Source organism: Dermochelys coriacea, chromosome 11 (assembly GCF_009764565.3).
Source record: "Dermochelys coriacea isolate rDerCor1 chromosome 11, rDerCor1.pri.v4, whole genome shotgun sequence".
Lineage (NCBI taxonomy): Eukaryota > Metazoa > Chordata > Testudines > Dermochelyidae > Dermochelys > Dermochelys coriacea.
This window is the reverse complement of record NC_050078.2, coordinates 42827116-42851851: the sequence shown is the minus strand read 5'-3', so window position 1 is coordinate 42851851 and position 24736 is coordinate 42827116. Positions and strand designations below refer to the sequence as shown.

Sequence of the window (24736 nt, the reverse complement as noted above, 5' to 3'; positions counted from 1 at the left end):
CGCCCCGCTACCGCCCCGGCCCAGCGCCGCGCCCCCCCCCGCAGCCACTGACCCCCGGCCCAGCGCCAAGCCCCCCCCCCGCCCCCCCGGCCGGAGCCACTGACCCCCGGCCCAGCGCCAAGCCCCCCCCGCCCCCCCGGCCGGAGCCACTGACCCCCGGCCCAGCGCCAAGCCCCCCCCCCGCCCCCCGGCCCGAGCCACTGACCCCCGGCCCAGCGCCAAGCCCCCCCCCCGGCCGGAGCCACTGACCCCCGGCCCAGCGCCAAGCCCCCCCCCGGCCAGAGCCACTGACTCCCGGCCCAGCGCCAAGCCCCCCCCTGCCCCCCGGCCTGAGCCACTGACCCCCGGCCCAGCGCCAAGCCCCCCCCCGGCCAGAGCCACTGACCCCCGGCCCAGCGCCAAGCCCCCCCCGCCCCCCGGCCCGAGCCACTGACTCCCGGCCCAGCGCCCCGCCCCACCCCCGCCTCCCGGCCGGATCCACTGATTCCAGTACAACCCCCTGGTTTCGTCCTGGCTAGAGACACTGACTCCTATGACAGGTTTCAGAGTAGCAGCCGTGTTAGTCTGTATTTGCAAAAAGAAAAGGAGTACTTGTGGCACCTTAGAGACTAACAAATTTATTAGAGCATAAGCTTTCGTGAGCTACAGCTCACTTCATGGGATGCATTTAAGTGAGCTGTAGCTCACGAAAGCTTATGCTCTAATAAATTTGTTAGTCTCTAAGGTGCCACGGGTACTCCTTTTCTTTTTACTGACTCCTATACATCTCTTCATCCCCCTCCCCCCTTCTGGTAAATTTGGGCTATATATGTTTTCTCCAAAAGGAGTCCTAATTTTGATGGGATTGGCCATATCATGCTGGTTATTGACCTGAAGCAACTTTGAGTTTGACAGTTTTAGAGTGCAACAACTTTGTTCTAGAAAAACAAAATGTCTGAAACTGCTTGTCCTAGATGCTATAACTTGTAGATAGTGGTGAGACAGTATTCAGGAGAGTTTGGGGAATAGTCGGGATGCTGCATGACCCTGGGGGAAGTTTTATTAAACCTTCCTTGCGCTTGCCCTAGGTAACCATGTAATCTTACTAATGTCACCTCTGCCATTCCTCCGTTATATACGTTGTCCACTGTTTTGTTTTGCTTTGCATCAATTCTGAAATTAAATTGTAAACGTTTTGGAGCTGGGGCCCTGTATTTGAATGCGACTCCATGCAGATCCAATTGCTGGATTCAGGGATTCACTGGCAGAAAGGGGTTTCAATCTGTATTGTGAGGAGCAAACCACACTTTGGGCACAGTAAAATATTAGAGATCTGGGCTTAGGGTCACCCAGGCAACCGCCCAGGGGCAGCATGGTCAAGAGGGCACTGGGAGGCAACACAGAGGTGTGCCTTGTCACTATGGCGTCAGAAGCTTCTCCCAGTTGGCAAGGGAGTGCTGGGTGGGGTGCCCAGATTTCTCACTGCTTTCTCCCGGTGGAGGAACATTGGGGGGTGAGCAGTGATGCACAGATGCTGCTAACCCCACAGCATTCCTCCATGACCCCAGGGAACTGTGGGGGTTGGGGGAGTGAGGAGCAACACCAAGTGTCCTGTATGTCCAGGTCACTTCCCCCACCTGTGCTGTGCTGTGAGATGAGCATCAGGAACTGCTGCTCTGCTACCTTCCCCTTATGCAGTCCCCGGTGGCGGAAGTGACCAGGATGCAGGGAGCCCTGACCTCTCTCCTCCCCTCACAACCTCCTAGGGGTATGTTGGAGGAGCAGCATTGGAGAGGGGGGTGAGCAGCAATACCAGCTGCTCCATGCATCCAGGTCAGTTTCCCTGTGTGGGTGCAGGGGTTGGGGAGCCCACAGGGGCCAGGGCAATGGGGGAGGTGATGCCCAGGGAGGACGGGGGTGCCAAAATAGAAGTTTGCCCACGATACCATTTTCCCTACGGCTGGCCCGTAAAAAGACAGGAAGTGGGAAATTTCTTGCTCAACTTTTCCAGATTCACATTATTTGATTGTCATGAGAAGTGAGTGTATTGTCGAAGTATTTAAAAAAAAAAAATGAATAAATAAAAAAAGAGGCAAGAGCCATCCTGGCTGTCAGAGGCAGGTACAATACATCAAGCAGCTGCCCAGGATAGATTTTCACTCTGGAGCTATGTCAACAGTAGGCACGCTTTACCGGTAGAGGATACCGGTATACTAAACTGGCAAAGTGCTCCTAGAATGGATGCAGCTTATACTGACAAAGCTGTGCTTTGTATCTGTTTAGTAAAACCACCCTCTGACTGAAACAAACTACACTGCTAAAAGCTTTGCCGGTGTGTCTACACTATACTACATATACACTATATAGCTGTATATACACTATACACCGCTCACTGACTTGGTTGTGCTGGCAGAGGTCTGGAGTGTAGACCTTTCCCAGCTTTGTCTAGGCTAGAGCTTTTTAGGGCATCTCTATACATGAAAATTACTCTGGATTGAGGTAGGGTTTGAGTTTAAAGCAGAATATTGCAAAATAACTCCAGATGTGGCCACTTGTATTCTGGAATAAGAATGCTTTTTCCTGATTTAGCTTAATCCACAATAAGGCCTGGTCTACACTAGGAAATTAGATCGACATAACTAAATCGCTCAGGGTTGTGAAAAATCGACACACCTGAGCAATGCAGTTAATCCAACCTAACCTTTGCTGTAGTCAGTGCTAGGTCAACAGGAGATTTCTGTCAACCTAGCTACTGCCTCTTGGGGAGGTCAATTATCTACACCAATGGGAGAACCTCTCCAGTCAGCATAGGTAGTGTCTTCACTGTAGAACTACAATGATGCAGCTGCAGTTGCGTTTTAAGTGTAGGCAAGCCATAAGAGTTATCACACATGGTCGGTAGCTAGCTATTCCAGAATAAATCCATGTGTAGACAAACCCTTACCTTGTTTGCCAATTAACTCCAGGCAGTTAAGGGGTTTGTAAAGGCTATTCTAGACATCTGTATTTGTAGCAAACGTTTGGGGAACATCCCGACTAACCTTTACAAGTATGTTAAGTACTTTCAGTTAATCAGGAGGGAGGGAAATCTCTAGGGTAGACAAATGGTGGGGGTGGGGCTGGTTATAGCACATAAAGTCCTAATCTTGGCTCTAATTTGGAAACAGATATGATATTGCCACATTAGTACATATTTCAGAGTAGCAGCCGTGTTAGTCTGTATTGTATGGCAACTTCCAAGTTATCTGGATGTATATATATTTCTTCTTACTATATGTTCCATTCTAGGCATCCGATGAAGTGGGCTGTAGCCCACGAAAGCTTATGCTCTAATAAATGTGTTAGTCTCTAAGGTGCCACAAGTACTCCTGTTCTTTTTATTAGTACATATATTTGCATGATCAGCTCCCTTATTTTAAGAGTTACCTGCATTGACATATAGAAGTTGGAAATATGTTCTTGATTTCTGCATTTTTAAACATGAGATTGTGACTTAACTGCATTTTCAGTTAACAAATTATTGGTAGCTAATTATTGCTTCATTGAAAGAAGGACTGTACTTAAGATTTTGCTATGAGATTGATTAATCTGCACCTAAAAATCAATGTATGATGAGTATAAAATAACTGGATTTAACAGCCCATCTGAAGTGTGACCTCTTACTTTGCCTCTAATATACAATGTAAGTCATAAAGATGAGACAATTGTATACTCAAGCTTACAGCCACAAGATAGAAAATTGCACCAATAACAGATGAGGGCCTGGAACAGATTCATTGACAGAAGTGAGCATAGACCCTGACAGAAGGTGTCTCTTCAGGAAAAAGTTTGTTTAGGGGATCAGGGCAGTACAAGGGAGCCCTGACCTCCTGTCCCAGTGGTGGGCAGTGCTGGCTGGAGAGAGTGTGTATGGCCAGAGCAGTTGGATGATATGTGCCTTCATTATATCCCTTAATCAGCTTCAGTCAGAGTTGCCCCGCCACCTGACTGGCAGAAGTCCTGGGAAAGGGAGGAAACAGGCAATGACTGGTATATTTTGTAACTGTTTTGAGCTCACCATTGTACAAATCTGTACATGTAAATGCATATGTGCAGTTTTTGTTATTAAATAACGTAATAGTTTGTAAAGGATCAAAGTGCTGCTAGGTGATTATCACGTGATTATCCTTATCCAGGGTGGGTGAGATTTATTCTGCTGTTCAGAAACCTACATTTAGGCTGCAGTCTTGATCCACAGAGCCCGGGGCGATGGAAGGTCCCTAAAATTGACAGGGCCATGGGCACCTGAACCATGGCTGTGCTCCCTCATGTTGCCCTTTTTCCCTGAGGCCCTGCCCCCTTGAGCTGCCCCTCTCTGACACTTCCCCCCCCCCCCATCGCTTGCACTTGTGGCTGGTAAAAAGTGGAGGAGCAATGGACCCCTGGCTTCCCCTATTCTAGTGCTCCTGCACAGAGCTGTTGTAGCACTGCAGCGAGCTCTGGACTGACTGTTTTTCCTACCCTTCCGAGATGTTTATTCCAGCAGCCCATCCCAATCCAGGTGACCTTCCTCCTCTTGCCACATGTGAGATAAGAAAGCTATAATTTGACAATTCATTTTTTATAATTTCTATGGCATCTCCATAGAGGAAAATAACCTAAAGTTGGATGATGGTAGTATTGCTTCATCTTATTATCCTCTTATACGGTTTATTTAATCTTATTTGCTTCATTTCTGTGGGTTAAAATGCCTTAAGTCTTATCTTATTACAGTCCAACTTTTGATTTTAGCTATTTTTGATGATGTGCACATCTGTTGAAAAATGACCTCAGAATGATACCTCACTTATCTACATCAGTTTGCAATATGATGGTTTGCTGCATGTACAGACATAGTTGGACATTATTTTATAGCATCTAATTTTGTACAGGCATCCTTTTATTCTATTTTGTTTATATGAATATTTGTAGATGTTGTTTGATCATAAGCAGCAAATCACAATTATAATCATGTTAATATTAGGGCTGTCGATTAATTGCAGTTAACTAAAAAAATTAATTGTGGTTAAAAAATTAATTGCTATTAATCATGCTGTTAACCAATAGAATACCAATTGAAATCAATTATAACACAAATACAAAATGTACAGTGTTCACTTCATATTATTTTTGATTACAAATATTTGCAATGTAAAAATGATAAAAGAAATGGTATTTTTCAGTTCACCTCATAAAAGTAATGTAGTGCAGTTTCTTTATCATGAAAGTGCAATTTACAAATGTAGGGGAGTTTTGTTACATAACTGCACTCAAACAAAACAATGTAAAACTTTAGAGCCTACAAGTCCACTCAGTCATACTTTTGTTCAACCAATCACTCAGACAAACAACTTTGTTTACATTTACAGGAGATAATGCTGCCCACTTCTTAATTACGTCACCTGAAAGTGAGAACAGGCATTTGCATGGCACTGTTGTAGCTGGCATCGCAAGATATTTACATGCCAAATGCGCTAAAGATTCATACGTCTTTTCATGCTTTGGCTATCGTTCCAGAGGACATGCTTCCATGCTGATGATGCTCCTTAAAAAAATAATGTGTTAATTAAATTAGTGAATGAACTCCTGGGGGGAGAATTGTTGTCTCCTGCTCTGTTTTACCCGCATTCTGCCATATAGTTCATGTTACAGCAGTCTTGAATGATGACCCAGCACACGTTGTTCGTTTTAAGAACACTTTCACTGCAAGTTTGACAAAATGCAAAGATGATGCCAATGTGAAATTTGTAAAGATAGCTACCGCTCTCAACCCAAGCTTTAAGAATCTGAAGTGTCTACTAAAATCTGAGAGGGACGAGGCGTGGAGCATGCTTTCCGAAGTCTTAAAAGAATAACACTCTGATTCAGAAACTACAGAACCCAAACCACCAAAAAAAGAAAATCAACCTTCTGTTGGTGCAATCTGTCTCATGATGATGAAAATGAACATTTTGGTCTGCACTGCTTTGGATAGTTATCGAGCAGAAACCGCCGTCAGCATGGACGCATGTCCTCTGGAATAGTGATTGAAACATCAAGGGACATATGAATCTTTAGTGCATCTGGCATGTAAATATCTTGTGACGCTGGCTACAACAGTGCCATGCAAACGCCTGTGCTCACTTTCAAGTGACATTGTAAAAAGAAGCAGGCAGCATTATCTTCTGCAAATGTAAACAAACCTGTTTGTCTGAGCGATTGGCTGAACAAGGACTTGTAGGCTCTAAAGTTTTACATTGTTTTATTTTTGAATGCAGGTTTTTATGGTACATAATTCTACATTTGTAAGTTCAATTTTCATGATAAAGAGATTGCACTACAGTACTTGTAGTAGGTCAATTGAAAAATATTATTTCTTTTGTTTTTTTAGTGCAAATATTTTTAATAAAAAATAAATATAAGATGAGCACTATACATTTTGTATTCTGTGTTGTAATTGAAATCAATATATTTGAAAATGTAGAAAACATCCAAAAATATTTAAATAAATAGTATTCATTGTTCAACAGTGCGATTACTTTTTTAATTGCTTGACAGTCCTAGTTAATATAAAAGTAGACTGTGAGACTATATTGTTTTATGTGCATCTATGCTATAATAGGACTTTACTTGTGTGTAATTAACATTTAAGATTAATTTTTAACTAGTGTGTGCTTTAAATAGGTATGGATGGCAGAACAGAAAATATCGTATGATAAGAAGAAACAAGAAGAACTAATGCAACAATACCTTAAAGAACAGGAATCTTATGATAATAGGTGAGAACTTCTGTAGTATTAACAAAAGCTAAATTTTCCTCCCTCTCTGTATTCTATGGTATCAAGAAATAGCCCATATTCAGGTTCTTGAAGTTGCATCACCACCTGGTTTCCATAAGTCCTATAGTCCTAAAAGTTTCTCATAATTTTGAACAGTGATTCATAAATTTGAGTCTACTTAAGCAGGGGTCATATGGATTTTGGTCCGTCCTTTTTGTTTTGGACCATCATTTTTCTGCTTGCTCTACTAATACTCCAAAAGTTTTATGAGTATTCATCTGATTCATATAAATGTAATACTACAGTCTCTGCTTGGAGCAGCAAATTACCAGAGATTGCTGCAAATGTGTGTGGTGCAAATGTACCAGCCAGGGTCTGTTTTTCATAATGCTGTTAGCACAGAAGTGAGATAGGTATCTTCTGAAACATTCATGTATTGTGTTATGTAGCAGTGCCTGCAAAACCATTGATCAATCTCTATATTCTTTTAATATTTAATCTGTAATATTAACACTAACAAATGGGAAATTGTGAATTATTGTCACAATTTCCTTGTGCGCTTTTCATGTCTATTTTAAAATAACTCTTTCAGTAAATAATGTAAATTTGTGTATTTGCCATGATATGTCCTAAACTCTGTTCTTTTAATTTAGATTGCTTATGGGTGATGAGCGTGTCAAGAATGGTCTTAATTTTATGTATGAGGCCCCACCAGGAGCAAAGAAAGGTACTTCTGATTTCTTAACATCTTGTGGGAAATTTGATTTAAATATATTGTGCGCTCGCACAAAAAAACTGTTGTAAACCTTAAGGTTGCAAAGTCAAGCTCAAAAGTTAGGAAATGTCATACTTAATGTTGGCCAGGCAACCTTTGTGCACTTGCATTAAGAGATACGCAGTCTTTTATGACATGACCTCATACTACCCTTTCTACAGGAAAACTGGTTTCAGAGTAGCAGCCGTGTTAGTCTGTATTCGCAAAAAGAAAAGCAGTACTTGTGGCACCTTAGAGACTAACAAATTTATTAGAGCATAAGCTTTCGTGAGCTACAGCTCACTTCATCGGATACAGGAAAACTGTTTTCCAAAGTTCTCTGGAATGAGAAACTTTTTTTTTTTTAAGTAAAAATATTTTTACAAGATCAGCAGAAGGTACATCCCTGACAAAGATCCCTGTTTCCCCTGCCAAATTTCAAGCCTTTGCTCCAAAGCATGGTGGTGCTAGAGCGTCTCACTGAAATGGTTGTAAAGATTGATTTTATTTATTTATATTATCCTGGGCAAAACAACATATTTAACCCTAATAGTGTTCTCAGAAATGCCTTACGCTTTTTGCTGAAACTTAAAAAACATCTCAGCCTGAGGCAGAAACCTGGCATGGGAAATTTCAACCCAAATGATTGAAGTTTGGGAAAGTTGTTATAAGTGACTGAAACATGGTCTTATAATGGGGAGTGTCAGGCAACCTTTCTCGTAGGATCTGCCTGTAATAGTGTTTGGTAGATATATAGAACACTGGCGGGTTTTTTTCTTTGTTGTTAAAAGTGAGTGTCTAGTATGAATAAGGTAGTACTTTAACGAGTCTAATGTAACATGCTAAGATTTTCTTCTAATTACAAAAGAGTGCATCGCTAAAAAGCATATAACATTTAATCAGAATAAACAAATAGCCCACATCTTGTCAGTATGACCAGAGGGAATCTGAATCCACATTAGAAGCTCTTGGAATGAGACAGTTTCCTTGTTGTAAAGTAAGTTCTGTAATTTAACTTAAAAGCTCTTAAACCGGTTTTTTAAAAAGACTGTCAAGTTAAACCATCTTAGACACAAATGTAATCTTTTAGCTTTACTGTTGTTACAAGTAACCCTTAAAATGACTACCTCTGAAATACAGGACATTTTGTTTTCCTTTAGTTTTTGTGTTAGTTTACTTTGTGTGTCTGACAGCATTTTGTGTATAGTTGGATTCTCTCTCTCCCTGGTATAGTCAATAGGTTTCCCCTGTTTTCTAATTTGCCCTCACTAATTTGTAGTGAGAAACATTTCTTTTAAGTTACAATTATTGTAAAACTACAAAAATAAGCAAGGGACTCGGGGACAGGCATAGTACCTGAAATAACATTTTGTTTTGTTTTAATGACTACATTTCTAGTTGGTTTTTATGCTACTTTTAACCAAATAAATTAATATAACTAGAACTTGCCTTACAATAACAATGAAACTGATTTCCAGTGGTTTCTAAAGAGAAAACTAATTGATTCAGTTCCTCTTCATGTCGGCAACCTGTGCCCCTGCTAGGAAGTACAGCAGAACCTTACTAACGACACTGATTGTGAATTACTACATTTTGTAAATTAACAAGAATAGTCCTTTGTCACAAAATGTGTTTATTTATATTGACAAGTACAGTTTAGGTTTAATTATTTATTTTATTTCATAGTCTAGTAGTAAATGTAGGTGAGTATATTTGTAAAAGTAATGATAACCAGTAATATGAGATCTCACTACAGCACTATTGTTCAATTACTAGAAAGTTGAGTGAGGCTGGTAGAGATTATGTAAGAATAATCAGATTTGTGTTTAGCTAAGTGAGAATTAGTGAGGCTCTACTGTATCATTGAGAAAGCAGCCCCTGCAGAGAGACGCTGAATAGTTATCTAGGAATAAAGACGTATTTAGAAAAACCTAAGAAATCCTTAATGTTCTAGCATTTGCACATAGTTAAAGCAGTGATTCTCAACCAGGGGTATGCATACTCTGGAGATACACAAAGGTCTTCCAGGGGGTATATCAACTGATGTAGATTTTGACTAGTTTTACAACAGGCTACATAAAAAGCACTAGCGAAGTCAATACAAACTAAAAGTTCATACAGTGCTCTATATACTGTACACTGAAATGTAAGTACAATATTTATATTTGATTTGATTTATTTTATAATTATATGATAAAAGTGAGAAAGTAAGCAATTTTTCAGTAATAGTATGCTATGACGCTTTTGTATTTTTATGTCTGATTTTGTAAGCAAGCACTTTTTAAGTGAGGTGAAACTTGGGATACTTGTGGGTACACAAGACAAAATAGACTCCTGAAAGAGGTATAGTACTCTGGAAAGATTGAGAGTCTCTGACTTAAACTTTAAATCTTAAAGGATCTGTGCCTATCTAACTCACTGTAATGTATCAGTGGAGTTTTCCTTAAGTCAAAATCTTTGTATGATAAACATGAATTTCATTTTGTGTAATAATGATTCACTATGAAATCTTCTTTTAAGTATTTTCTCAAGAATTGAAAATGTAGGCCCCAATCCTGTAAACACATAAGCACATGCCTGACTTTATTAGAATACTTAGCCCTGTGGAAATCCATGAGACTACTCAAAGTAGTGAAGTTAAGCTTGTGCATAAGTGTTAGGAGGATCAAGGCCCTAGATACTGGCACATTAGGTTGTTTTGTTACTCTGAACTTCACTTGTATTTACTACTAATGAATGCAGAGCTCAGCACCAAGTTGCAAAAGGGCTATATAACTTCAGCTACGTCCTCCTGCTCCTTTGTTGTGTTAGTTTGAAAAGTCTGAGGGGAGGAAATGTTATACCTATGTTTCGAGGCACTAATACAATATTATAACCCATTCAAATGTTCTGCTTCCAATGTAGATATCCACAACAGGCTATATCTGTGATTAATGTCTTGTCTTATTTTTTTTCATGCTTTTCTGTTCTTCAAAGAAGAAACCAAAGAGGTAATCCAACACATCAATTCTTAACACTTTCTTTACAATTGCTTAATATAACTTTCAAACTTGATGTGAGATTTTCAACATTCTTGTATTTTATGTTTTACAGCAAGAGGGAGAGACGGAGTACAAATTTGAATGGCAGAAAGTAGCCCCACGAGAAAAGTAAGAACTATTTATTTATCTGGATAGAAATCCACTCTTTTTGGAGCTAGTTTCCATTTTGTTGTGCTTTCTTTCCTTCTGTTACCTTTCAGGCAGGTAGTTTCTCTTATTCTGTCATGGCCTCATGGCTGGTTAGTCAAGCTTTTAAAACAGAGGAGTTTGTGTGTTCTAATCAGCTATTTTTCTCTTGGTTTTTGTTCTGGGTGCATATTTGAAAACACCTGTTTTAGTACAAATACTTAAGTACACCTTTAAGTTATTTGAAATTCCTCCGACTTGTGTTTTGTTTGAGATACTTTGATTTTGAAATAGATATGCATCCTATACATCTAACAATGAGATGTTCTGTAGTAGTTTTGTATATGATAGCTTGAAAAACTTTTCTGGTTATTTGACTGTATTACTCTTAAGACTTTAATCTGTTTCTTTTTGCATGCAACAGATATGCTAAGGATGACATGAACATCAGAGATCAGCCATTTGGTATCCAGGCAAGTTATATTTACCTTTTTGAGAGTCTTTTGTGTATTTCAAATATTTGTCTAACTACATGACATTCACATTAATCGTATCTTATTCAGTAAGTTAAAACAGCTCCTTAGACTTAAGAACATAACAAATTACTAGAAGACATGAAATTCTATTGTTAACTCAATTATGTCTATGCTGTTTGTTTGTCAGGTGCGGAATGTGAGGTGTATTAAATGCCACAAGTGGGGTCATGTAAACACTGACCGAGAATGCCCTTTGTTTGGTCTTTCTGGAATTAATGCAAGTTCAGTTTCCAATGATGGATCAGGTAGGCACTAGAAATGTATTTAAAATGATTTGTAATTGTCCATCTCAGAAAGGACTGACCATAAATCTTGAAGGCATTTCTTAAATCTAAATGTTGAATGTACAGATACATCGTTTCAAATGGTAGATGAAATAGGAAACAAGAATCCTTGATTCTAAATGTTGTAATTTCTAGATCATATCTTAGATTCCAAAGATCTAATTATCTAAGTAGTAAGTATCTTAGTAAAATCCCCTGAACATTGTCCTGGTGACATTGCTTTTTCCCTTTATGTAGGCATCTAGTTCTGATGCAGCCTTGTGATGTCTACTTCAGTTCTGAATAGAAAAAAAGATGCTTCCATGTTGATCAACTAATCAGTTAAATGGACTATCAAAATAAAGTAACCACAATTCAGACTCAAACCATAAGGGCATGAGAAGTAGGAAACACCAATTCATACTGGTGACATAGTTTGTCTTAATTTCTTAGATCTCTGAAGTGCCTAAATAAATTAATCGACAAGTAATTGAGGCTTAGTTTTCTAAATGCCACATTTTCCCCTCGTGTTAAGTTTTCACTGCTTCAAGAAGAGTGATTTTGTTCTGCCATCTTTCTTGTTGACTAGAAACATGCTGCATTTTATTTTTAGAGCATACCATCCTTTAATCAGACGCATATGTGATTAATACATAGCACACTATATTTACTTTGAATGCTTGAAGGGGAATTAAATTTTTGTCTTCAGTAATTTGACCCAAGATTGTGACACTTTCACAGTCATAATGAAGTATCTAAGAGTGATTCTAGTTGCACTGAAGAGGTGTGTTACAAAAACATGGAGTCTTCATGCTGTGGCACATTCCACTGCAGATTATAGAGAATTTTATAGTCTGAGAATGAAATGTATTCACAAGTCATTTCTTCAGGAACGCCATTACAGTTGGCACCCTGGTTAACTTTCTGAGCAGAGAGGCCAAGGATAGAAGCTAAACTATGTCACTTTCTTGTAATAACTATTAGTTTTTTGCATAGTCAGCCTGTTGACGATTTGCCTTATCTAAAGGGACTAATTCAAAAAGTGTTCCTTTATTGAAGGGAAGTGCCATAAAGCTTTACTTCAAGAAACAGTATATCATGCTGCTTTGCTTTTAAGCATTGTCAGAAGATCATACCATGATAATAGTAACTGTATAGTTGTAGATGAGATGGCAGTCTTTCTGAGCCTCTGTATTCAATGGCTTATAATGTTTACAGCTTAGAAGAAATTTTGATTGGAAAGTTTTTTACTGGTGTAGGGGGATGGGGAAATATACTTTACAGCTATTACTAGTGAGACATGTTTTATACTCAGAAAATTCAATTTGTGCTGAAATCAATCTTGATGCATATAATCCTCAAATACTCTCTTGTGAAATTTAAAAACGCTTGTAAATAAGCGTTCTCACACATCATATTGTGCTTATTTGTATTCCCGTTCATAACTGCACCAAGGTCACTTTTCTGTGTCTGTTTGTTGAAAACCTAACTAGTTTGTCATCAACCCTAAGTAATCTCTGAGTGTGCCAGGCCTTTTCCTAGTCAGGTACCTGTCCCCAGGGCATCTTCCCAAGCAACAGCTAAGAGCATAGTGAAAGGGATTTAGTACATCTGACATACCTTGTGTTTGAACATAAGCACTATAAATTCCACAGTTTGTGTGCTCTGAAGCCAAGCACCTCCTAGTACAATCACTTCTTGAAATTTTCAGCTTTAGACCCTAAAAGAAAGTGTGTGATCCTGAGCAACTCCTGATGCCTTTTTAAAATAGGAGTGAGTGTAGAGGGATGACTGGTCAGGTTTGGGGCAAATCTAGAGTGCATATTTTAAATTTGTTTGCATGTGTGATCTCTTGAATTAAATATAAGACACAGTGGTACTTTTCTTTTTCTTCTTCCCCTTTTTTTTTTTTTAAAAGGAAATTAAATGCAAAGCACTATAGTTGGGATTTTCAGAGGCTCTCAGCATTGGTTTAATTCTGTTACCATTAATTTAATAGAGGGAGAGTTAGGCCTTCCTGGAACATTTTTTAAAATTCCCTCTATGTAAATGCAACATTTAATGTGGAAAGATAAATTACAGAAGTTAAATTCATCTAGTCCTAAATCAGCCACATTGCACATGCACCAGTGTATTAAAGCTAATGCTGTATACAAGAAAAACAGGATAATACGAGCCAAATCCTGAACTCGGGGCATAGCCCAAATAAGTGAGATCTGGGAGGAAGTAATTGCTTTTCCCCATAGTAGCAGAGCCACCACCATAGAGCTACAATCCAGCTATTACGATAGCCTCAGAGCTGCAGTAGCCCTTGCTGCTGAACCCCCCCCCCCCCCCAAGAAGAAAGCCAGTTTGGTTTGTGAATCTATGCAGTAGCAGATTTAACATTCTTCTTAGAGTGCTTGCTCATGTCCATTCCAATGTAGGTGTGTGCTCGCCCCAGAAAGATTTTTCCCTTAGTGGTATCCATCAGGTTGTCTCTGGTGCCCCCTGGTGTTGTGCTCTCACAGCGATGGTATAAAGGGCCCTGCTGACCTGCCGCCCCCTCCTAAATTCCTTCTTACTGCCCATAACAGTTGTTGGAACTTGAGCTCGTCCTTGTATTTTCCTGCAAGTACATCTCTCAGGGGATTTTTTCTTTTACTGTATATAGTTATTTGTAGTGGTTAAGTTTTAGTTAGTTAGCAGACCCCGCTTTGCGGGGTTAGCCCTTCCACGGCACCAGGGCATGCCACAGTCTCTGGGGTTTAAGCTGTGTGTGTCATGGCATAAGCCAATGCCTGCTAGCTGAGGCAGCTGGAATGGGGGTCACGGTCTGGGGGAGGCCCACGTGTAGAAATGTTGCAAAGGGTTCAGGCCCTGTACTAAGAAGGACAGGGACATCAGACTCAAGTTCTTCCTCATGGAGGCTCCTCGGGGCCAAGCCAGGCCAACTCGGCACCAGAGTACTTTGGCTTCAGTAAAAAGCACCCCAGCACCTCTGAGAGATTGAGCACAGTTCTGCTTCTCCCATGCCAAGGAAGGACTTTTCTGTTTCCCAAGACTCCTAGCACCAACAGTCACCCTGGTGCCGAAGAAAACCACTCCTGCATGGATTCTCAGCACGCTTCTCAAGAAACAAGCAGAGGAAAACTGACTGCAGGCGATCCCCAACCCCAAGGTCTGTTGGACACAGAGATGCTAGGCAGAGTGCGACCCATGCTGGGCCACTCGGAGATACTAGCTGTGTGGACAGTACCATTAACTCTGGCCCCTGGAAGGGTGCCATTGAGTCCAGCACCTTTGGACTCCACCAAGAGAGAGCCATCACAGTGCAAATACTCTAGCATTACTATCCACACCAGAGGCATTTAAGTCAGTGAGGGAATCACTGTCACTCCCGGTACCGCCATCCCCCGCCATTCTGGAGCTATCAGCGGCAGCACCAGAGATAAGAGCCACGTGGCACCAAGACCCCAGGCGCCATCAAAAGGGAAACCTCCTATGATGACACCGCACCAATCTCCTCCCTCCTGGCTCTGCTTGCCAGCACCGGACAGTGCCACTCCACCCTGGTTGCCAAGAAGTGACTCTTCGGAGGCAGAGTCATATGCCTCCTGCAGGAGCTGACACCACTCTGATTGGCATTCCCCAGTGGTCGACATGTGACAAAGCATTCCGCTGGTGGCCTGGCCACCAGTGCAGTGGCAGATGCCACTACAGTGGCTGTTTTGGAACCCCTGGACTTTTCCACCAGTCCAGGGATCACAGTCCAGAAGGTTCTACTCTGTTTTATAAGAGTCTAGAGCTTCCCCACCATCTCCCTTAGAACCGGGACTAGGTCCCAGTACCAAGCCTGGTGCCAAATTTCAAGTCCTGGCACTGTGAGACCTGTCCGGTGCAGAGGGTGAGGAACAATGCCCCTTGTCTGTGCAGGCTGCTTCCTCCTCCTCCTCCTCCTGATGAGGCGGTTTCAGGAACAAGTGTAGTGCCCTCCCAAGATGATTATAGGGCACATCAGGGGTTTCCTCAAGAGGGGAGCTCAAAACCTGGGGATCCAGGTGGAGGAGATCACAGAATCCTCCCATGGCATGGTGGACATTCTAGTGGCATTTGCCCTTCAATGAAGCCATTTTGGACCCCATCAAAGCCTTATGGTAGATCCCTGCAACCAACGACGAAGAGGATGGAGAAAAAGTACAGTACTTTGTTCCCACTCATGGGTATGAATTGCTCTACACTCATCCTTCACCGGATTTTCTGGTGGTTTCAGCAGCTAATGAGCGGGAGCAGCAAGGGCCAACTCCCAACACCAAAGATGCAGAAATCTAGACCTTTTTGGCAGGAAGGGTCTACTCAATTGTTGGTCTCCAGCTCCGGATCGTGAACTAGCAAGTGCTCCTGACCCATTATGATGATATTTCCTGAAACGCAATGGCAAAATTTAAGGAACTATTGCCACAGGAGTTCAGGGGTGAATTCTCGGCCCTAGTTGAGAAGGGAAAATTGGTGGCAAAGGCGTCCCTTCAGGCAGCCTTGGACACAGCTGGCTATGCAGCCTGATCCATTGCTTCAGCTGTAGTTATGAGGAAAAGCTCATGGCTTCAGTCCTCTGTTACCCTATGAGGTGCAGCAGACATTGCTGGACCTTCCCTTTGAAGGCACATCACTCTTCTCTGAGCAAACAGATGCCAAGTTGCATAGTCTGAAGACACCCTGAAATCCGTAGTGTTACATACTCCAGCTCCTTCTAGGAAGCATTATAAGCCCCAACTGGTGGCTTGCTTCTACCTGCTACAGTCAAGACAAGACTACTGTAAGAGAAAGTAGAGGCTATAAAAGGAGGCCTCCATCCCAGTCCATGTCAGCCTCCATGCCTGCACCCCCTAGGGTAATTGGCAGGGTCTAAGCAGGCCTATTGATGGGATGCTTGGTGCTGATGTACCAGGACATTTGGATCCAATTTCCCTAATTTGTGTGGACCAGCTGTCCCACTTCTATCAGGCGAGGGCTTGCATTACCTCAGATTGCTTGGTGCTATGCATGATAGGACTGGGAAACACCCTTCAACTCAATTGTTCCTCTCCTTTCCACCTTCCCTCTCTCTCCCTCTTTAGGCACCCTTTTACAAGAGCAATGTCTAGCCCAGGAGGTACAGTCACTCCTAAGGGCGGGAGCAGTGGAGAAGGTTCCACTGGAGTTAAGGGGCATGGGGTTCTGCTTCCGTTATTTCCTAATTCTGAAAGCCAATGGCAATCTCAGATTGAACCTGGACATGCAGAACCTCAACAGCTTCATGAAGAAGTTGAAGTTCTGCATGGTCTCCTTGGCCTCCATTATCCCTTCTCTGGATCCAGGGAACTTGTACCCCACCCTTGATTTGAAGGACACTTATTCTCACGTTTCAATTTTTCACGTTCACAGAAGGTTCCTGTGATTCATCGTGAACCATGTGCACTATCAATTTACTGTGCTCCCATTCGGCCTGTCAGCGGTCCCTCGTATGTTCAGAAAGCGAATTGCAGTCATTGCAGCCTTCCAGAGGAGGCAGGGGGTTCAGGTCTACCTTTACCTCAATGACTGGCTGATCAGAGGTCAGACTAAGGCCTAAGTGGAGGCAAATGTAAAGTTAATCAACTTTCCAGGACCTGGGGCTGTTGATAAATATTCAGAAGTCTACCTTCTCCCTGGTTCAAAGGATAAAATTCATCGGGTCAATCCTCAACTCGGTCCAGACAAGAGCCTTCCTCCCAGAAACCCGATCCCAAGCTCTTTATGGGTACTCAGAGAGAACCTGAAAATCACCCCATTACCACGGGAAGAAACTGCCTGATGCTCTGGGGCCTGTGGCATCGTGTTCCTATGTAATGCAACATGCAAGATTACAGCTCAGAACTCTTCAGACTTGGCTGGCATCGGTATATGCGCCAGGCTGAAACCATTTGGACATGGTGATCTCACTTCCTCCTTGGGATCACCACCCTTCTTTGCTGGCAGGACCTGTGGGGAGTACGTACAAGAGTCCCATTCTTGAGCTGCCAACCATCAATGTGTCTCATTACAGATGTGTCAGCGATGGGATGGGGGACTCACTTGGGGTCCCTCAGGTCCTCTGGTCTCCAGAAGAGCTCCCTCAACATATCAACATGAGGAAACTCGGATCACTGCGCCTAGCCTGCCAGGTGTTTCAACCCCGCTTACAGACAACACAACAGCAATGTTTTATATAAACAGGCAGGGTGGCGCACACTCCTCTCTCTTATGCCAGGAAGCTCTTTGCCTGTGGGAATTCTGCATAGCCCACTCATTCCACCTTGAAGCCTCCTATCTTCCAGGGTTGAAGAACAAGCTAACAGATCATCTAGCAGATCCTTCTCCAACCACCATGAATGATCCACCCATCCAGATGTTGTGAAAGGCATTTTCCAGAAGTGGGGGACTCCCCATATAGATCTGTTTGTGATGAAGCACAACAAGGAGTGTCTTCAGTTCTGCTCCTGCCTCGGTCACAGCCTGAGCTCGCTCGCAAATGTCTTTCTACTCCCTTGGATGGGCCATCTCTTCTTTGCATTCCCTCCCTTTCCCCTCATACACAAGGTACTGCTGAAGGTCAGAAGGGATGGGTTGCATCTTAACCTGATTGGTCTGGCTCTGTCAGCACTGGTTCACCACCCTCCTGGACCTCTCGGTGGAACCGCCAATCTGCCTGTCTCTGTTTCCAGAACTGATCTCCCAGGACTACAGCTGCCTATGTCATCTGAACCTAGAGTCCCTTTCACTCACAGCCTTGAAGCTCCATGGCTGAACCTTGCACAACTAGCATGCTCCAGGCCTGTTTGCGAGGTGCTGTTAGGGAGCAGAAACCCATCCACTAGAGCCACTTTCCTGGCAAAGTATTCTCAATCTGGTCTGCACAGAAAGGGGTTTTGCCTACACAGTCAACGCTACCTTTCATTCTAGATTATTTAGTACACTTGAAACAACTAACAGTTTCATCTATTAGGGTCCAGTCTCGGCTTTTCACTCATGGGTGAGCAACCGGTCTGTCTTCTCAAAATCGATCTGTGGTCATTTTCGTAAGGGCCTTGGAGCGATTATACCCCCAGGTACTCAGCCACTCTCTCATTGCGACCTCAGCTTGCTGCCTGCAAGTCTAATAGGATTTCCATTTGAACTGCTGGCAATGAGCTCGCTACTCTACCTATCCTAGAAATTGGCCTTCTTAGTGGCCATTACTTCTGCCAGAAGGATCTCAGAGATTCGAGCCCTTACTTTGGAGCCACCTTACACGGTCTTCTTCAAGGACAAGTTTCAACTGTGACCACACCCAGCCTTCCTGCCAAAGGTGGTCTCGCAATTCTCTAGTAACCAGGATATCTTCCTACTGGTCATCTATCCAAAACCACATGCTAACAGGGAGGAACAGAGACTCTACTGTCTGGATGGTAGGCATGAATTAGCCTTTTACATAGAAAGGACTTTTTGAATATTTAGTCAGCTGTGTCTAGCAGTTACAGATAAGATGAAAGGCCCTTCCAGTTTTTGGCCCAGATAATTTTATGATGGATTGGTTCCAGTATCTGCACATGCTACAACAAGGAAGCGGGTCCTTTGGAATGGTGACCAAAGCATGAAGGGGAGCATATGAATGTTTAACATATCTGGCATGCAAATACGTTGCAATGCCAGCTACAAAAGTGCCATGCAAATACCTGTTCTTGCTTTCTGGTGACATTGTTAGTAAGAAGTGGGCAGCATTATCTCCCATAAATGTAAACAAACTTGTTTGTCTTCACGATTGGCTGAATAAGAAGTAGGACTGAGTGGATTTGTAGACTCTGAAGTTTTACATTGTTTTGTTTTTGAGTGCAGTTAGGTAACCAAAAAAAATCTACATTTGTAAGTTGCACTTTCACAACAGAGATTGCACTACAGTACTTGTATGAGGTTGAAAATTGAAAAATATTATTTCTTTTATTTATCACTTTTACAATGCAAATATTTAATCAAAAATAGTATACACTTTGATTTCAATTACAACACAGAATACAATATATATGAAAATGTAGAAAAAGCATCCAAAATATTTAATAAATTTCAATTGGTATTCTATTGTTTAACAGTGTGATTAAAACTGCGATTAATCGATAGCCCTAATTATTTGCAACACACAGATTGCAGATCCCCTGATTGGTTCCCTGCATTTTTCCCTGTGCCCCAAATATTTGTCCATCTCCCATCCACAGACGAATACACGTGGTTTCTACTGCATTCTGGGATTTCCTTGTCCATAATAGAGAAGGAAAGCTTTACACCTACATATGCAAATGGCGCTTAAGTTAGTTGCTGTGAGTGACCATCAATGAATTTCCTGATTCTTGAATTCTTGAGTCTTTGTATTTGATATCACTAGTTATATGCTCTGTAGCTTTAATACAGACTCTAAATGGTTAATTATTAATGTACATACATGGGATCCATGGACAGTTGCTGTTTTTCCCCATTGATTTGCTTACTTTTTTTCCTGTGCTAGTCCTTGCCCATCTGTTGACAATTGTACTGTCTTTTCTGCTGCCCAGGCACGTAATTTTGGTGTCATCTTTGACTCCTCTTTCTTCCCCCAAATCCAGGTGCTCAATACATACTGTCTCTACTTTCTTTATAATACCTGAAAAATTTATGAAGAGAGCATTAGTTAAAAATCCAAGTGCTTGTGATTTTTCAGTATACAGCAAATAAATGTTCTCGCCGTATAATTTTAGAAAGCTGGCAGAAATCCACATAAAACACAAATAATCCAAAGCACTTCCATTTGTTTTGACTGTTAACCCCAGCCCTAAATAAGAATTGTGATGTGGGATGGGATTTTGGGGGTGGGGGGGTGTTAATACTGAATTTTTGTAAAGTTCTAGACCAGTTGTTCTCAACACACTGGCTGCTTGCGGCCCAATCAGCACACAGCTGCGGCCCATGTGGCATCCTCAGTGCCATACAGGTTGTGTGTGTATATATAAAATTGATTGATTGTGTGGAAGCAGCCCAAATAACACAGAGAGAGCTGCATGTGCAGACCACTGTTCTAGACACGAGGGACTAGATTCACAGAAGGACTTAAACACCTAACTGCTGCTTTAGGCGCCCAAATCCCAGAATCAGGCCCTGCTGGGATTCGCAAAGCCTCCACTTACCTACCTTCAAATTCTGTAAACTCACCCAGTGCCCAAATTTTTGCAGTAAAAGTTCTCTAAGTGCCTGTGCATCTGCCTGTCTGAGCACGCACCCTGCAGCCCCATGCCAGGCGCCTAAGATTCAGAATGATGCGTGAACCAGGGGAAGATGCACATTGTTTTTCCTAATGTGCCTGCGATTCCTGATCCAGTAAATGTCTCAGACTTTTCTATCTGATTGGATCCTACAGAGAACCTTATACAAAATGCCAGGGAAGGAAGAGGCGGAGGACCTCCTTCATAACTTTTAGCTCAGTGGTTAGGGTACACACTTGGAATGGGTTTCAGAATAGCAGCCATGTTAGTCTGTATCCGCAAAAAGAAACTGAGTACTTGTGGCACCTCAGAGACTAACAAATTTATTTGAGCATAAGCTTTCGTGAGCTACAGCTCACTTCATCGGATGCATTCAGTGGAAAATACAGTGGGGAGTTTTATATACACATTTATATATATCTGTGCATATAAATCTCCCCACTGTATTTTCCACTGAATGCATCCGATGAAGTGAGCTGTAGCTCATGAAAGCTTATGCTCAAATACATTTGGTAGTCTCTAAGGTGCCACTTGGAATGGGGAGACTCATGGTTCAAGTTTGCCCTCCATCTGAAGTGGAGGAGGGATTTGAACGAGGATCTGCCACCTCTCGGGTCAGTGTCCTAGCCACTGCATAGAATCATAGAATATCAGGGCTGGAAGAGACCTCAGGAGGTCATCTAGTCCAACCCCCTGCTCAAAGCAGGACCAATCCCCAACTAAATTATCCCAGCCAGGGCTTGGTCAAGCTTGACCTTAAAAATCTCAAAGGAAGGAGATTCCACCACCGCCCTAGGTAACACATTCCAGTGCTTCACCACCCTCCTAGTGGAAAAAGTTTTTTCCTAATATCCAACCTAAACCTCCCCTACTGCAACTTGAGACCCTTACTCAGTTCTCAGTCTCTTCTGTTGAAGCTGTTCCCCTCTGGGTAAATAATTTAAAAACGTAAGTATTTGGAGTAGGGAAAGTGGATTCTCTGTCCCCCTGCCTCCCAGCTGAGTGCTCTAACCACCAGCTAGAGTTACTGTCATGCTTGCTTTCTGGCCTCATGTTGAAGCTCTTCCACTTCGAATAAATAATGAAAGAATCATTGGGCCAAAGAGAGAAAATACTAGAGTGACTCTGTAGCCTGGTGGTTTAGCACTCACAAAGGGAGGCAGGAGACTCCCAGTTTAAGTCCCCTCTCCACCAGTTTGAGCAGAGCTAGATCATGTAAATCTACATGACCTGGGAAATGCACCTCCCAGCTCAAATGTAGACATACCTTGGGTTCATGGGAAGACAAGCAATGCCCTGCCTTGTCCTGTCTATAGAGTAGATCAGTAGTGTTAATCTGTTTACAGCCTGCTCAGAAGAAGGGTTGAAATATACTACAACCACATGATTAGCAACCATGTGATAATCATGTTGCTATGTATGAAATCAATCATGTTATAACCTAGTCCTAAAGTCTTCAAAGTTCTGTAGAGTATAAGGGCTCTTAAACACAGGATAAATATTTCCTTTCTAGGCCAACTCTGTCAAATAAAATGGTAGCAATATATCATTACCAAGCTTTTACTGGATGGACATAGAGATGGTGCTTGCCTTATGTAAGAGAAATTTTGAACACTGCACTTGCTCAAAGATTTGTCCTTATTGGGAAACCAAGTAGAGAGGAATATTTGATGACTAGACTACCATGTTAAGATGCCCCTCGGCATTAATGGAAGACTGTTTTTGTTTCAATTATCATGTTCTTTGAAATGTTAGTTCTACGTCTGATAAAGTCTAAGGGTAAAATTTTGAAAAGTGCCTAATGCTCCTAAATCTCACTGAAAGCCAAAATTATTTATTTACAATTTAAATACTGCAAAAGTTTTCATTCAGGCGGTGCTGGGTGGATCTTGTTGAAGAGACTGAGGCAAGGGGATGAGCAGAACTATAAATGCTATACTTCATGATGATCTGCTGTCAAGCATAATTTCACACATTTCAGCTATTTCTGATGTCTTGATGACAGTTTTAGGGTAGTCTACTGCTAGAAGTTTCTTTTTAAAATCCTACTCACTTTGTTCTTTAGATGTTTAAGAACAGTGCTCGTAACTTTTAATTGCCTGTACTGAATTTTGTGTGTATAAATAACTTTTCTAGAATGTTGCTTTTTGTTGATTACTCAACAAAATGGTTTTACCATTAATTAGTTTAGGTGGGACTGTGTGGTGGGATGGATCACTTGATAATTGCCATGTTCTGTTCGTTCCCCCTGAAGTATCCGGTGCCAGCCACTGTCAGAAGACAGGACATTGAGCTAGATGGACCATTAGTCTGACCCAGTATGGCCATTCTTATATTCTTATGTCTAAACAGGCTCATTAGAAATTTCTGGTTTTTGTTTTAGGTATTTTGTACAGTGTTAACTCCCCCCCCTTTTTTTAAAAATTGTTTCCTCTGCCCCATCCCCAAAATAGGTGAATGGGAATTTCACATCTCATCCCCAATCCTCCACCCCAGCTGCCCCTTCGCCGTAAAACCCAAAAAAGCTGCTCCTCTAGGCTGAGACTATTTTCAGCCTCAAAGAGAATTTTTGAGTTGCAAGTGAATGAAAAGAAGATTAGGATTGTGTGGTCAAGTCATTTAAAATCTTTGCTTCAGTTTCCCCATCTACATAGGTTTCAGAGTAGCAGCCGTGTTAGTCTGTATTCGCAAAAAAGAAAAGGAGTACTTGTGGCACAAGTACTCCTTTTCTTTTTTGCCCATCTATATAGAACTGGGATCCTATTTACCTAGCTCATAGTGGTGTTGTGAGGACTGATTCAATAATGTCTGGAAAACATTTGGTACATAAAAAGCACTATGCAAGTGTGACATATTAAGTTGCAATTCAACAACAACTGTCACTCCTGTAAAAACTGAAATTGTTTTAATAGTTAACTAAAAAAGCATTTGGGCCTTTGGTAGTGGTATGCTAAGGAACATACCACTTATTGGACTTATCTTCCTCTTTACATACAAACAGACTTGCATTGCTCTTTCAGACTGGATACCGTATCTGCTCCATGTGCAGACTTCCCATTGACTTCAGTGAGGATTTCACATGTGGAATTGCTACAGGATTGGGCCTATACAAATTAAAGCACATGTCTACTGCTAATCAGTCCTGTTCTGTGAGGGGAGACAGTTGTTTCTCAAGATCCAAAATGTAGGGCTACACTGCAGCAAACAAGAAAACAATAATCCAGTACTGAGTTACTTTCATTTTATTTTTCTTTGCGTACAGACCATTGTACATATTCAGTTGGTGATTCAAGATTAAAAAAAAAAAACTTTAAAAAAAATCTCCTATTGAATAATATTTCACCAGTGAATAGAGATTATTTTTGCAATAAGGCAATTTTCAGTGGATGTGGTTATCATGGGATAATCACACCCCTGGGAACAGCCTTATCTGTAATCTCCCAGGAGTGTAATTATTTCATGATAACTGCACCCCCTGATGTTGCATTATTTTCATTATGAAATTCTTAGTTTGATATATAAAGTAACTTACTTTGATCACTGGAAACTGCAAGGTAGTGTTAGAATGTTCCAGCTGTGAGGTTTACAGAGACCAACTATAAGATTTACTACTCCTTTACAAAGTTAAATTAGGCAATCAAAATGCTTCTTCAGGCTAGTCTGGTTTAGAATGGTTTTTTACTGATACAAGCATAACTTCTAAGGTTCATAATCAAGATAAGGTAAAAATTGTATGCAATATAATATATATCAGTTGTGATTACAAATTGGTATTCTGTGTGTATATGTATATGTATTTGTATTTACTAATTATCCACAAAAGTACAGCTAGCCGCCAAAAGTTTGCTTGATTTTATACAACCCTTATTTTTCTAATTAGCTACCAGCATCTGTCAATTATTTGTTCTTTTGATGCTTTATGGAGTTCAAACAGCAGCTTTTAATTTCTGAATACATCAGTGGTCTGTTCACAATCCTGGAACTATTTCATAATGTTTTAATATTTGTTCATTCCAAAA

The 24736-nt window shown here is 41.6% G+C and overlaps 1 protein-coding gene and 1 long non-coding RNA gene across 3 annotated transcripts in view; both read left to right on the top strand.

Annotated features, from left to right (window-relative positions):
• Positions 1-24736, top strand: part of CIR1 (corepressor interacting with RBPJ, CIR1) — a 44534-nt gene that overhangs the window by 182 nt on the left and 19616 nt on the right. Inside the window, exons 2-7 of one of the 2 annotated variants that reach the window (XM_038421685.2) lie at positions 6661-6755; positions 7409-7482; positions 10489-10499; positions 10603-10658; positions 11101-11149; positions 11340-11457. In XM_038421685.2, the coding sequence (XP_038277613.1) occupies positions 6661-6755; positions 7409-7482; positions 10489-10499; positions 10603-10658; positions 11101-11149; positions 11340-11457 (403 nt within the window). Of the gene's footprint in view, positions 1-6660; positions 6756-7408; positions 7483-10485; positions 10500-10602; positions 10659-11100; positions 11150-11339; positions 11458-24736 lie in introns of both variants that reach the window. The other variant, XM_038421684.2, reaches the window with a different exon arrangement.
• Positions 21205-23634, top strand: LOC122458126. The gene is made up of 2 exons (XR_006278006.1): positions 21205-23371; positions 23468-23634. It is a non-coding gene; the product is annotated as an uncharacterized LOC122458126 (long non-coding RNA).